Source organism: Zootoca vivipara, chromosome 9, assembly GCF_965207765.1.
Source record: "Zootoca vivipara chromosome 9, rZooViv2.hap1.1, whole genome shotgun sequence".
NCBI classification, from domain to species: Eukaryota; Metazoa; Chordata; class Lepidosauria; order Squamata; family Lacertidae; genus Zootoca; species Zootoca vivipara.
The window spans coordinates 9,214,173-9,229,888 of record NC_142592.1 but is presented as its reverse complement, the minus strand read 5'-3'; the positions used below and the strand labels follow the sequence as shown (position 1 = coordinate 9,229,888).

Genomic DNA, 15,716 nt, shown 5'->3' with positions numbered 1-15,716 from the left:
GAGGAAGCCTATTCAGCAAAAGGGAAGTTCCCTTTAAAAAGGGGAGCACTTGACAGCTATGACGCTGAGTCAGGCACAGCAATGCGTCATGGATCATCACAGGGTGGGGGCAGCCACAGGGATAACCCACAGCAACGCGTGGGAGGGTCAACTAGTTTGCTATATGTTTGCTTCTTCTACTGTTTGTTTGTTTGCTTGTTTGTTTGTACGCTTGTTGGTTGGTTTGTTGGTTTGTTTCCATTTTATAAATGTATTTATTTTAAAACAATAAAGATGAAGTATAATAAAAAATAAAGCTTCCTAATATAAGGCTGCTTTCAGATGTCTTCTGAAAGTTGTGTAGTTGTTCATCTCTTTGACATCTGACGGGAGGGCATTCCACAGAGCACCACTGCCAAGAAGGTCTTCTGCCTGGTTCCCTGTAATTTCGCTTCTCACAGTGAGGGAACCAACAGAAGACCCTTGGAGGTGGACCTCAGTCTGCAGGCTGAATGATGGAGGTGGAGACACTCCTTCAAGCATACTGGACCAAGGCAGTTTAGGGCTTTAAAGGTCAGCATCAACACTCTGAATTGTGCTAGGGAACCCTCCTATTGATAGTCTTTGTCTTCCTCTCATTACAAAGATCTACAATCATGAGACAGTCCTGCTTGTTTACCCCTGGCACTCCAAAAAGCCCTTCTTGGTCATCACCACTGAAAAACAAGATTTCCTAGCTTAACCTTTCTCCAAAAGTCCATTATGACTTAAAATATGGTACTATACTAGACAAAAAAAGAAAAGAAAAAAGTCATTCCAGTTCAACCTCAAATAAGTTTCGTCCGTGTTGAACTTCCCCAGAAGACAAAGTTATTTTCAATCGATACAATTGTTTAATGAGGCAGTAAAATTTTCTTGTAAGATACTGAACCGCTGAGTTCCATAAAACATGCAGAAATATCTCACAGCCTAAGGTTGGGGAAAGGGCTTGCTATTTCATACAAGAGGCTGAATTTAGTTCTAGCGCTGTAAAACTGAGCCTCTAAATCATCCAACTTTAAAACACCTTAGAAAAGTAATTAAAATTGTTTTTCCTGTAATGCTTGGCATGCGATTTAAAACAGCTTTACTGAATTACTGTAATCACATTTCTTATAAATATTGTAAAATAACAAATCCTTTGAAATTGAAAGCTTAATCCACAGAGTTGGAAAACAATTCCCTTAGAAGATGAGAAGAACAGGTTATTCTGAAGATCCTACATTTATTATAATACATATGTGGTCCTCACAATACTGTATATGACTGAAAAAACAAATGCCCAGAGCAAGGATTTATTCCAACAAGGTTATGGATAAAATTCTGTCCTCACTTGGAAATCAAGAATGCAGAAACTCTGAGACATCCAACAATGTTAAGTAACCCTTTCAGAACTTCCCAGATCATGGTCCTTAAAAGAGAGGTATTTTAATAGAAAACACCAGAGGGAGAAAGGGGTTAGGAAAGAAAAGGCACTTAAACTTAAACTTGTATGGGAAACTGTTTATAGAACTTTCTATTAAACTGTATGTATTGACATTAATAGAAATAAAGGGCTCAATCCAAAGAATTAGCTTCCATTCAGCATCTGCAGGGCAAAATGGAAAAGGCAATTTCTCCTTCCCCCTGCACCACCTGTGATGTTGTTCTGGACTCAGGTCCCCAACCCTCTAAAGCAGATTCAGCAGGTGAAAGATGCGGGAGGATTGGCAAAAAATCATTCCCCTTTTCAGTCTCCAGGAGGGTTATATAATCCAGCAGTCCCAAGAACGCAAAGAGCCCATTGGATCCAATTCAAAGTAATGTATGCTTATTCAGAATGGTGGTGTTGTTGTTTTTTTGTTGTTTTGATTTTTTTGAGGAAAAGAGAGAGTTGGGTGGCTGAATACTGTACCTAAAATCTCAGCTACATGAAAATCTTGGGAGTGCTGCATTTTTGCCTAGGGGCACCTGTCACTTCCATTCTTTGGGAAAGCAGCTTCCCAGTATGAACCAGGAACCTATGAAAATGACTGAATGAACGACGAGACCGTTCTTTCTAACATATATGTGCATGTGTTTGTGTGTCCTGTTCCAGCCATTCCATTCTATTCCATTCCCCCTCAACCTTCCACCCAGTTGCCAATGTCCCCCCCCCCTTTTTCGGATACTCAATGCCATTGAGTTATTATGGGTCTGCTTGGAGGGTTTTTCCCATTTTTTAATATGCTCTGCAAACGTCTTGAGTTACTCCAAGTCTACTGATACCTCTTCTTTCATGCATGGACACTGTACTTTTGCCTGTCGAGGCATGAATATACAAGTAGGACACTGTAACCAAATGTTGCACGCTGGAATGCTTCTGGATAGGGTTCCAGCCAGTTCCCATCCACCCTGTGTTTCCTCCCTCCTGCCTCCCTCCCCCCAAAAACTAGTCAGCTGGCATTTCATGCCCACTGAGCATGTTCAGTCCTCAATGTAAAACAACCTAAGCCCCCAGCCCTGCTTTTCTGACAACAGAGAACTGGGGACTAATGGATCAAGCTCTGATTTCACTGCATTTTGCTTTGCCTTCTCTTCCCATTAGGCACAGCTTGAGATTTTAACTTTAACTGATTGCAGCATTTGAGAACTGGAAGGGAGGCATCTATATTCCCCCATCACCCCCTGCATCTGCCACTAGGGCTGGGTTTCTGAGAGACAGCACCACCAGCCACCAGCCAGTGAGAAAGTCCTGGCCTGTGACAGATCTAGCTGTGTCAACAGAGACTCTGCCACAAAATGGCATTCATCGGACCATCAGATAACTGGTGTGTTTGTGTGTGTGTGTGTGTGTGTGTGTGTGTGTGTGTGTGTGTGTGACTTGTGCCATGCTGCAGTGATGGTTGTTTCACTGTCTGTTTCATCATGCTGCAAATACATTGCAAACCGCTTTGAGAATTTCAATCACTAGGTGGGATGTAAAGACTGCTAAATAAATAAACTTATTAAAACCACAGATCAGTCACCTTTCCATTCTGCCAACAGGCTTTTCTGGCTGCTGGTTATCATCAGCTTAACTTTGTGACAGGTGCAGAAGTTGCAGGGAAGCTAAGTAGCATGTGGAGGAAAGATCTTATCCTTTGAGAATAAAGCCATATTTTCCAGTTGGCTGGCTACATCTAATAACCAAGCCATAAATATTTCCAACCTCACATATTTTAGGCAAACATCAGGGATGATTAACATAAATATTCATTTATCATTCCACTTTTTCATTAAAGCACTTTTCCATCTAACATTCCCGCCCCCCACTTACACCCTCTTTCCATCTTAGATTGTTCTAGCAGAGCATACAGTATTTGTCACCACGTATCAACCTCCTGTTCTTCTTAATTCAAGCCTTGCTATCTTCATTAACCAGTTATGTTAAGACATGCAGTGATTGTTCCTTATGTACAAATAAGCTTGCCAATGGTTTGGGCAAGTACATAAGGCAAGATTCCTACCAACAGGCACATACACACAGAGAAAGCTAAATAAAAATAAAAATAAAAATCCATCTTCTAAAGTTTGTACTACGGCTGCAAGAGCAGGAAACCAGGATACTTCTGAATATTCCACCCATTCCTTTAACCCAGAGCTAGAGCCGTATTTAATTTCAAGCATGGGTAAACTTCCAACCAGATCTCTGGGTTGGAGTACAAGGGCTAAATGAAGAGCCAGGAAGCAAACTGCCTCCCTTTTGCAACTTAAGAGATAGCAGCACACCTTGCCACATAATTGGACTATACAACTCAGTATTGTCATCACTGACTGGGAGAGGCACTCCAAGGAAACAAGACAAGAGCCTTTCAGTCCTATTTGGAGATGCCACAGAGAGACTTTTGCAAGAAAAGCCTATGATCTACTGCTGAAAAATGGCGCTTCCCATGCAATACATTTATAACAAGGGTGTCATTCGTGTGAGGAAAGATCGCACCAATGCTTTCTGCAGACAACAGCTGCTAACTAGCAAGTTATTTGCAACTAGGCATATTAAATAGCTTTCTTTGCTGGCAACTCATGCATTTCATCACCATCAGGTATGTGACTGTTCACCTCTAAGCACAGCCAATGTCACTATCAACAATCTAGATTGTTAAAATACAAGCAAGCAAATATATAAATTGTAGCAGTAAATGCTGCTGCAACAAAGCTTACACTGTGCATAATGAAACAATAGAAATCATCTTCCTAATAAGTTTAGCCACTGTTGAGTTACTTGCGTAACAGCATTTTTTGACACACACACACACACACACACAACTGACAGGCAGTGTCACAAATATATGCTTAGTTCTGCTCGGCATCGCTGTGCTCGTTAATTTAACGAACTATCAAGAGAATATGCTTAGAATGGGCAAGCACTATCTCTCAAATTTCATTTAATTAAACTCTGCTCCAGCAATATGACAGTCAGCATTTCATGATGGGAATTGTTTTAAGGATGAAGGTAGAAAATGTTTCAAAGTAGTCCTGCAAAAAACATGAAAGCATAATCTAAAATTACCCTCGTACCCGCTGTAATTTATCTCCAATATTAAAGATGTTATTTCCAAAGTTGGTAATTAATTGGATTCCACAGAGAAATTATTCAGACATTCCTGATAGCAAAACGATACACAAAGGCACAAAACATAGTGCCAAAGGACAACTATAAACAACCACTGCGACTCTCCCGAATTACTACAATCATTGAGCTTAATGTAAAATGAATGCTGGCTGGCTTTTGTATGTAGCCATTAGTCTGCAGCAAAAAAGATTGGCATTGGATTTTGATTACATTGCCTTAATAAAAAGTAATGAGAGTGGCTCATGCTCTGGTGGCTTTCCTTTAAGTGATACAGTGCAGTAAGTTTGCAAAAGGCCACTATGCCACAAGTTGATTAAGGGTGACACCTCGCCTGAGAAAGGCCACATTATGGTAGAGACGGATCACTGCGCTGGTATTGCCCAGGCAGCTAGCAAAGCCTTCTAACTAAACACTTTCAACCAAGCCACGTCCAGTCTCGCTTAGCTTTCAAGACGTACCGTCAATTCGGCTAACCAGTTCTTCCAGCATTTTCACTTTCTTCTGAATACCAGGCTGAGCAAAGGTGTAGTTATCCTAAGGAGACAAGATCATAAAGCAAGCATGTTGACATCTTTGTCATGAACACAGCTGCTTAAAAAAAAAAAAGAACCAGCTGAATGAATGTCTTGCTGGCAGCTGACTTCAACCTTGCAGAATGTCCAGCTGAGAGTGGGTAAGATTACCATTCAAAACACAGTAGGTATCTCAACAGAGGCTCTGTCCAACTTGCTTAAGTAAAACATGCCTTTTGGAATTATCATGCAAAGATGGCCACAGTTCGGTTTCCTTTCAGTGGCTATGGGGAGAGACATGATAAACTACCCAAGAACATCAGACATTCCCAAGAATGTAGCATCCCGAGTATTGCTGACTACAACTCCCATCACCCCAACCTTTGGTAATCCTGGTTAAGGTTATATGAGGAGTCCAACATCTGGAGGGCCACAGGTAACCCACCCTTGTGTATTTTAAAAATCTGGAAACTCCCCGGTTGATAAATTCCATAGCATAACTTTTCACCATGGGTAGCAAACCTGCAGGCCATATTAGGCCAACCACACCAGCCCCCCCCCCCCCGGTCCCCTAATCTAATCTACCGTGTTTCTCTGAACATAAGACACAGTCTTATATTTGTTTTTCCTCAAAAAAAAAAAAACCACTATGGCTTATTTTCAGGGGATGTCTTATTTTTTTCAATTAAGTATGGTACACTTTAACCTACAAGGTTAAACTGCCTATCACTATGTCTTATTTTCGGGGTATGGCTTATATTCCTCGAATGCTTAAAAATCCTGCTATGGCTTATTTTATGTCTATGTCTTATTTTCGGTGAAACAGGGTACTAGATTGCCCTTTGATTCCCTGCTTTTGAAGCTCCCTGGAATAATTGGGAGGGGGCAAATTCAAAAGCTCTCACTGGCTTACATCTGGGTGGGATCGGGATACAGATTGCTTCTTCTCCCAGCTCACCAGATCTCACATCTCCACTGAGGAGCTGAGACAGGCAGCAGACCGCCAAGCTCTCCATCCCAGTCCTACATCAGGATACAGGTCACTTGCCAGGTCAGCAGGGGAAGGAGCAATTCACATCCCATAAAAAGCGCACATCCTCATGTGAGCATGTTGTGTGTGTGTGCATGCATGTGTGTGCAACATGTCTGCAGCATATGCATATGCCAGCTGTAGGTATCTACAAATAGGTTCTTAAATTTTGCTCCATTGAGTTATTGGTAGTAATCAGAAAGGGATCAGATCAGACCAAAAATAAAATAAAATGGAGAAAATTATTTCCATCAGTAAACAAAAATGAAGAAAATATACAAACTTGGCAAAAACTCAAATATAATAAAATGTATGAATAAAATATAAGGAAGCAATTCATAAATGGAAAACAGTATTAAATAGGCAAACAATAATATGTATTCAAACAGCATGTATATTAATAAGCCATAAAACTTCCACCAGTCCAAACTTGTTAAAAGCTTACTAAATTCCTAGCCTTATAGCAGTTTAACCTACAGATTAAGGGAGGGGAGGGGTTATAGCTACAAATTCAAGCAGGGATCCATGAAACTAGCTTCTGTGCTATCAGGGGGAAGTTGAGAAAGCTGACTCCAGGATCTACCGTAGTGCAGGCATCCCCAAACTGCAGCCCTCCAGATGTTTTGGCCTACAACTCCCATGATCCCTAGCTAACAGGACCAGTGGTCGGGGAAGATGGGAATTGTAGTCCAAAACATCTGGAGGGCCGAAGTTTGGGGATGCCTGATCTAGTGTATAGGATCAAGCAAAGTACAAATGGAAACTAAACACATGCAAAAAAAATAAAAAAGGAAAACATTTTTAATCGGAACAGTGAAGTGTGTGCCACACAATAAACACAATAAACAGAAAACGAACTGAAAATCAAAACCTATGAAAACTGCATCTATTCAAAACTGTTCATCAGCCAAAAAGTCAAGCCCCTGATGGTGAATTCAGAGAAAATGGTGACAAGCAGCTTCCAAACCTTAAGCTAGGGATTTGCTACAAGGAAAAAACAAAAACTTCTCTCTCAGAGAGAGCAAAAAAGTGAACTGGTCTCCAAAGGCTTCAGAATATGCAAAAATCTATTAGAAAAACTTGCGTCTAGGCAAAAATAAAATTAAAAAAAGAAGGAGTGAGCTCTAGCACTGAACAGTCTCTTTTTGGTCCCTGCTGAAACCCAAACTTGTCAGCATTGTGATTTGTCTTTTTCTCTCAACTCATTTTTTCTCACCCGGATGCAGTTCATTCCTGCGTATAAGACTACTTTTTAACCCAGGGAAATCTTCTCAAAAGTCGGGGGGTTGTCTTATACGCCGGGTCGTATTTCTGATACGGCGAGTATATCCCAAACTTATTTTAACTGGAAAAGTTGGGGGTCGTCTTATACGCCGGAATATACAGTATGTATTCAGGCCTGCTTCACTCATGAGCCAGTTGACCAGTTTATCTTCCATACCACTGCACAGTTTCTAGTGTGCTCATCTTCACCAGAGAGATATTCGCCCCCCCCCCAAATTGAGCTCAGTAGCTGTTGCCCACGTACCACTGGTATGATGAGCCTAAAGGAGCTGGTAAATTGGAACACTGTCCTCAGGCCAAAAAGGGTTGGATTTTCCCATTTTCCTAAAATTATTTCCCCAAGAGTTTGAAGCTTCATATGCCCTAAGTGGCATAATGCAGAAGCAGTCCTTAAATAAGAAAGGTGCAAGAAATGGCCTTTTCTTCAAAGTATCACATATTCTTGACAACACATCTGTTTTCTTGATAACTTGTTATGTATAACAAGCTTAAACATTCTGCACAACACTATTTACAATCGGAGCGGAGCAAAACAGTTTTTGTGCTCTGAAAGGGAATAATGGCCACAAAGAAATTGGAAGCTCTGATCGTAAGTGGTGAAAATAATTGTACCCTGCTCCCAGGTAACTCTGCAAGATCCAGTTTCTTTTTTCAGTGCTTCAGAACAGAATAATATTTGAGCCACATTAAAGCTTCCACTCCGCTAACCACTTACCAAGCCTAATTCCCCATCTTAAATCCTCACATGTTTTACAAACCAACCTTTCGACAGGAAGGCACATTTTCTGCAAATGAGGAAACTTCAGAAAGGAATGGCAACAAAAACAAAGGGAGTGTTTCAATGCGGTCAGCGACGACTTGCAGTTAGCAAAGGCAGTAAGGTACACCTGTCAATAGCTTAATAAAACTGGCAGTGAAGCGTAAAGCAGCCACAATCTCCCTCTGCCCCCACAGGGTCCCAAAATGTATTCACAAATGAATCCCTGATTCATTATGAAGTAGGTGGTGCTCTGTGCAGAAACTGAAACTTGGCTCTTGGTTTTTGGAGCACTTCTAAGTTATTGGCCATTCGTCTTTGGACCTGTGCATTTTCATGAGCATCAGTGAAGGCAATGAAAGAATCCTTTTCACAAGGTAAGCCAACCATGTGTAACGGACTGCCATACAGACCAGGATTATTTCTTCTTCTTCCCAGCATGCTTCCTGGACAAAACTGTATAACAGCCCTGCTGAATGTGACCAAAGACTTGCTGGTATCTATAGTCCAACATCCTTTTCCCTCCACTGACAAATCAAATGACTCTGGGGAAGCCTACAAGCAGGATATGAGGAAATAGCCCTCTGTGTTGCTTCCCAACAGTTGGCATTCAGAACTGCTTTGTGTCTGATCCTGGAGAAAGTGCATAGGCATCATGACTAGTTGCCATCAATAACCTTATCCCAGATCACACTGGTTTGCTACTTACAACTGTTCCTGGACTTGGAAAGCTTGACTGCAGTGACCATGCGCTGTTGACTTCAAGGATAGATTACTGCAATATGCTCTCTATGTGGGGCTGCCCTTGAGGATGTTTCAGAAGCTGCAGTTTGTGCAAAATGCAGTGGCTAAGCTGTTATATGACAACCTACCAGAAGCGTGTAACACCAATCTTGAAAGAACTGTATGGTGCGCTTGTGTTAACATATAAAGCATAGGCAACCTGCCAAGAAGGGAATAAGACCCTCCAGCTGAAAATGTTTCCCCCCCACACTCCTAAGCAACAGAATGAGCAGCTGCAGGGAGTTTATTCCTGCCAAAAAGAAACCTGCCAATTAACACAAGACTCCACAGATGAGAAGCAAGTTATGAAGACTGTTTGGCCTCATCTCTGACCAGAAACGCTCACAATAAAATAGCAATCTTATCAGAATAATCTACTTTTAAGAAAAGAAAACTGTTCACCAACATGTGGAAAAACAATATGTTTTCAATCAAGCTCAAGAAAGGTTGTACTGGCGCACATCGGGAAGGAGAACCAATTTCAAAATGTACCTCATAAATAGCAATGTCCTGTTTACATTTCACATTTTTTTAAATACAGTGGCATCTACTGCCCTATTCTTTTTCAACACCCTTAATGCTGTTATTGGTCACAATGCTAATCAGTTATCCCAATGGTTAGAGAAGGGGAAATCAATTTTACCTGAATGCCATCAAGCAGTTTACTCATGCACCAGAAACTGTCAGCTTCAATGTTCTGCAGCACTTCGGCGGGCAGACTGGAAACATCAAAATTTTCCACTTCTTCTTCTGTTTGGTAAAAGGGAGAGGGGAAAAAAGATACACAAATGAAGTGCACGGAATAAACAAAAGCTTTACACACATATACAAGATAGAGCAATCACTAACCTTATCTATAAACATTAAACCGTACTACCTTTACTAAGGACTAAAAGCACTATTCAGCTAAACCTGGTGGTTTTGAACAATCATTCACCCCTGATATTAGAAATGCACAGGAGCTAAAAAAAAATCAAATCAAATCAAATCCACTGTGGAAACTTAAAGGACTATGGCACACCCACCATAAAAATCTGAAAATGCATGAAATCTATCCACAACTAATTCCAGTCCATTTCACATCACAACTTCCAAGGGCCAACCAAGATCACCCTCTTAAGATTACGTGTGTTGAGTTAGGATTTCAAGGCCACAGAGAGATGCAGAAGTGTCAAGAGAAATATCACACCTCTAGCACTTGGGGACACATATTTGCTGCAGTATACACAGAGACCCTACACTGAAGGACAAGTTCCAGTTATGTTTTCTGCTCCAAGCCCTAACAGAACAGCAAACAAGTGTGAATAGATATCAGCAATGAATAAGTTTATCAGAACTGTAATTGCTGCAAAATTAATTGATATAAAGTTACATTCCTCCCACATCTGCAATCTACAGGTGTCCAACCCCACCCTCTGGAAAAATAATGAAATGTTTGTTAAGTGGCAGTTGTTGCTTAGCTTAGATTTACTTTTACTAGTGATGGCAAAGAAAAGATATCAAAACCAATCTTGATAGCTGTTTTGACCAATGATGTACTTGAGACTCTAGACTAAATTTACAATTCAATCCAGGCTAAGCAAACCCAAGTGTGCCTGAATCTGAATGAGTCTGTGACCCCAAGATCTGTTTTCCTGCCAAATAGCAACATACCTCAATTTCCATATGCGAAACCATGGTAATAATAAAGTAATTTTTCTTATGTCACAGAGTAATGGTGCATTTTAGAACAGCTGCTGCACAGTCAGTGAGGTGAGCCCCAAGTCAGGACAAAACCAGACCTATAGTTCTGCTTTATGTTCAGCAGGCTTGGCAGGAGCAAGGTCTATATTGGCTAGCCAATGCTAAAAAGTGAATGGTCTAGAAAGAGGAGGGCAACCAAGATGATCAAGGCTTGGAAACCATGCCTTATAAGGAACAGTTGACGGAGCTGAGTATGTTTAGCCTGAGAAAGAGGAGACAGAGAATATACGATAGCCATCTTCAGATATCGAAAGGATTCTCACATGGAGGAGGAAACAAGCTTATTATCTCCTGCTCTGGAGGGTAGGACTTGAACCAATGGCTTCAGGTTACAATAAAGGAGATTCTGACAAAACATCAGGAAAAGCCTTCTGACAGGAAGAGCTGTTCAACAGTGGAACCTCAGGAGGTTGTGGACTCTCCTTCCTTGGAGGTTTTAAAGCAAAGGCTGGATGGCCATCTCCCATGGATGCTTTAGCTGAGATTCCTGCATTGCAGGGGGCTGGACTAGATGACCCTTGGAGTGCCTTCCAATTCTGCAATTCTATGATTCTATTCTATGACCTGATTCATACCAGACATTTTTGCCTGGCTGGAATGCTCCCAATAATGCATTTTGTTTGTCCGGTTGGCAAACAGAAAGGAGTGTGGGTATGTACAGAAACTATCTTACTATGCAAAGGGAAAATCTACATTAATTGCTCTGCTCACTTTTGCCTCCGGTCCTCACCGCCACTACAGCCCTGAGAAAGCTGCCCAGTAGGGAATGAACCTCTCAAGCTCAAGAGGGTTCCCCATTCCTGTGGAAAGGGGAAGAGAAATAATTCTGAGAGGCTGTGTTTGCAGATACCTCTTAGCCTGATGATCCATCTAGCATTCAAACAAAAAGAATGTCCAAAGTGTGCAAATGTTACACCTCTGGCCTTAAAAAAAAGGTTTCAAAATCTTAAGAACTACCTGTCTCCACAGTGCAATCAGAAAGTAAACTCTGGGGGGTGTTCAATCAGAGTGGTTAGTTATTTGCCCCATTTTGTCTTCTACCTCCAATTTCAGCTAAGACTGTCAGCGTTCTGCTGGCTGGGCCTGTATATTTAACTGGTTCTTATCAGGCAAGAATGAGCAGGTGGAACTCTTTCATCTTCAGCCGCAAAGACTCAATTGAGGAGGAAAGGCTTCATCTGCTGGTTTCTGGCCATTATATCCTACTAGATGGCACAGGAATGCTACCAGAGAAAAAGCTGTCAACTGTAAATTCACTAGCAGATCTGCAGAGCACAGAGGGAGAGAGAGAGTGTGTAGAATATGATGAGCAATCCATACAGACTCATTAAGAATACAGAATAAGGGACCATTTGAGAAAAGCAGAGCTAATGCTGAGAATGGAACTGCATGAATAATGTAATCCTTTTAGAAGCAGAGTTAAGATGTCTTTTAGGGCTATCAACAAGTTTAATCCACAAACGTTGCAGCATAAGAATTAAATAGTATGTAGATTTTCTTTTCTTTTCTAAGTAGCAGGACAACATGCATCTTTGTCAATATCTGGGTGGATAGGGAAGATATCACTGTACAAAAAATCCCAATTATAATGTCTCACAGCAATGTCTCTCATTTTCTTCAGCTTCCTGCGGCGATTCTCATCACGCTGTCTGTGTAAGTGTGGAAGATAGCAAAATAGCTGCCTAAAGAAAAACTGCTGTGACATGCTGATCCAAGTGCTACGGTTGCTGCAAGCACTGCTGTTAGCTGCTGTTTACTCCTTCACAGAATATTATCCTATTCTTGTGAAAATCTCCTCTGAGCAAAAAAAAAAAGAGTAATTCATTTAGAAGGGCTTTAACAAGACACCTTCTCCACAGGAAGCAGCAAAGCAACACAATGAAAAGAGAATTAATTACAGTTTGCAACATCTCAAGATGCATTACTGAATGGTGAAATTGAGAGCAAGCCCAGTGATGGTCTTTTGGTGGTTCAAAAGCACCAGAAAGTACAATCAAATTGTTGGGTTGCTGCCTGGATTGAAGAGACTACCACCTATACTCCAGGATGGTCACCATCACTAACAGGTGCCAGAGATGAATTTTTACAGATTTATGAAGTCCAAAAACATACAAGCTTTGCTTTCATAGCAAGCTACAGATCTGAGAAAGAGACATGCTGCTGTTCTGGTGTCTGGGCCGCAGTAGTTTACTGATGCCATTAAATAAGCACTTCCTTCAAGGAGAACTGCCTACTGCTACCTCACAATGCATGATGCAACACTGTTTTGAGTTTCTCTGACCCTACACACAACCTGTTAAGGCTGAGCAGCTTACAACACATCATGTCAACTTTTCCCATAGTAGCTGCGTGTTCTTCATTAATGACTATTTTAAGCCTGAAAAGGAATGACATTTCAAAAATAATTTATATCTGCACTTCTCAAAGGTTTTGAAGTAGGATCCACCTGTACACAACTTTGTGGGACTCACTTGTAAACGAAACTCGGTACCTTTTGAGCTCTACTCCCCCCCTTTAAATCAAAAATAAATAAAAATGCAAGAATACGTATCTTATTTTTATTTATTTATTTTTAATGTTATTAGATGTGTACATAGAATTCAAGCATGACATATACAGAGCCGCTCTCTTAAAAGGGCTACAGAGCAGTAATGGCATGTTGTTGTATTGGGGTGGGGTGGGGGAACCCTGGAAATAAAGAGAGACCCACTAGTGGGGCCCACTAGTGTCATGACTCACAGTAAGAACATCTGATTTATGTGCTGCTTTGAATCAATTCACCAAACTCATGTTATAAACAAGCTATAAAACATGTTCAGATTCACAAAGAATACTGAATAAAATGCCACTTCTGTTTCAGTGATACTAAATCACAAAAAAGGCTTCATGGTGTGGAAGAGCAAGTAAACAATGAAAGGAATTTTATTTTTAGATGCCATTTACTAAATGCCCTTGACCACTGCTCTGCCTTGATATATTCAGATATATTAAATTGCCAATACTTAGCTAATTAAAAGCACCTTTGGATAAGTGAAAGTGAATTCAGAAAGCTCCTTTAGTATGAACAATGAATCAAAGACTCATAATTTGTATTTTAATTTTTCATAAGGAAATACACAGCATGCAACAGACTGTTTCATTAGCATAACCTAATTACAGAGCAACTCATTATTCCACAAGTCACTGTTAATACTGTTACTGGGATTATAAATATGTTTACAAAATTTGGGGGGGGGGGAATCAGTCAAGAATTACATTTTGCCACAACTCTCAACTATTAAACTTTTGTAATCAATCTGTGCTAATCACTACCGAACACAGAAAGTTACTGTGGATTCAATTAAACACTACAAAGCTAACCCTTCCATGGTTGCAATTAATTCATATTTGTTGTTTCTCAAAATGGCCTGGTTTCATTCAAATGAAAGAACTGTTTACAATTTTATGGTTACATATACCAAGAAGTTCTATGGCTGCACAAATATGGTTTGCTATGCTGATACATCAAAACTGTACACTTTAAGTGGAGCAGATCGCTAGGCCTATGACGTTTGCCTCACTATTTGCTAACAATTATTAGTCAATGATGCTAGGAATGTTGCCAGAGAATCCGCTAAAATGATTTGTGCATTATTACCTACTTGCCTGCGAGAGAACTGGACTTTCTGCTTTGCAATACACGATATAATGTGAATACAATGTTCCACATGAAGGAAGAGACAGTTATATGCAACAGCTGGAAACGTACAAAATGTTTTCATGAGGGGATAATTCAACCAACAAGTTTCAGGAGCACATTCTGACAGTTGCATTAATGTTGTAACCAGGATGCAATGGTACCTCGCAAGACGAATGCCCTGCAAGACGAATTTTTCGCAAGACGAATGAGTCTTGCAATCTGATGGTGACTTGCAAGACGAATTTGTTTTGCGAAAAATTCATCTTGCAAATCGCGGTTTCCCATAGGAATGCATTGAAATTTAATTAATGCATTCCTATGGGCAAAAAAGAAATTTCAATGCATTCCTATGGGAAACCGCGATTCACAAGATGAATTTTTCGCAAAACGAATTGACTCGCGGAACGAATTAAATTCGTCTTGTGAGGTACCACTGTATACAAAAAAGGCAGCTTACTCTTGAACCATGGTAAGGAATTTGGAAAGCCAATCACAAAACATTTACAGAGTAAGGAAGATGTAGGAGTTAGAGCAGGGGTAGGAAACCTAAGGCCCAGGGGCCGGATGCGGCCCATTTGCCTTCTCAAAGGCAGTCCAGGAATCAGCATGTTTTTACATGAGTAAAATGTGTCCTTTTATTTAAAATGCATCTCTGGGTTATTTGTGGGGCATAGGAATTCGTTCATTATTATTTTTTTCAAAATATAGTCCGGCCCACCACAAGGTCTGAGGGACAGTGGACCGGCCCATGGCTGAAAAAGGTTGCTGACCCCTGAGTTAGAGCTTTCCAAATGACAAAAACGCTGAAGCTCAGAGAAGAAGGAATACCTCTCAGGAGTGGTGCAACATTACAAGCATGATTTGGGAGAACTAGATTGCAATCCTCTACACACTTTCCTGGGAATAGGTGCAAGTGAACTCAGTGGGGCTTACTAGTTAAGCATGGGACTGCAGTGCCGAATTATTGTGACTTAATATACTGAATCTGTCAGAACTGATTCCTTTCTTCAATGATGGTGCACTTTTAATATACGTGCCACCTCATTTATTTTACATTAAGGTCAGATATAGATTTCGGTAATAAAAATAATTTATCATTCCATTCTTTATTTTATTTTGCATTTGATAACCGCACATTTTGTCAAGCCAAGAGAAAAGGCATCCCCAAACTGCGGTCCTCCAGATGTTTTGGCCTACAACTCCCATGATCCCTAGCTAATAGGACCAGTGGTCGGGGAAGATGGGAATTGAAGTCCAAAACATCTGGAGGGCTGAAGTTTGGGGATGCCTGGTTTAGAGCAAAAGTAATGATCATCTGCAGCAGATGCACACAACAA

At 40.7% G+C, this 15,716-nt stretch overlaps 1 protein-coding gene across 2 annotated transcripts in view; it reads right to left on the bottom strand.

Annotated features, from left to right (window-relative positions):
* The window catches only part of TBC1D22A (TBC1 domain family member 22A), a 110,033-nt gene that overhangs the window by 47,271 nt on the left and 47,046 nt on the right, over positions 1-15,716 (bottom strand). For both annotated transcript variants that reach the window (XM_035128570.3, XM_035128568.3), the window contains 2 exons: positions 9,601-9,707; positions 5,050-5,125 (listed from right to left, as the gene is read on the bottom strand). In XM_035128570.3, coding sequence (XP_034984461.2) covers positions 5,050-5,125; positions 9,601-9,707 — 183 coding nt within the window. The remainder of the gene's footprint in view (positions 1-5,049; positions 5,126-9,600; positions 9,708-15,716) is intronic.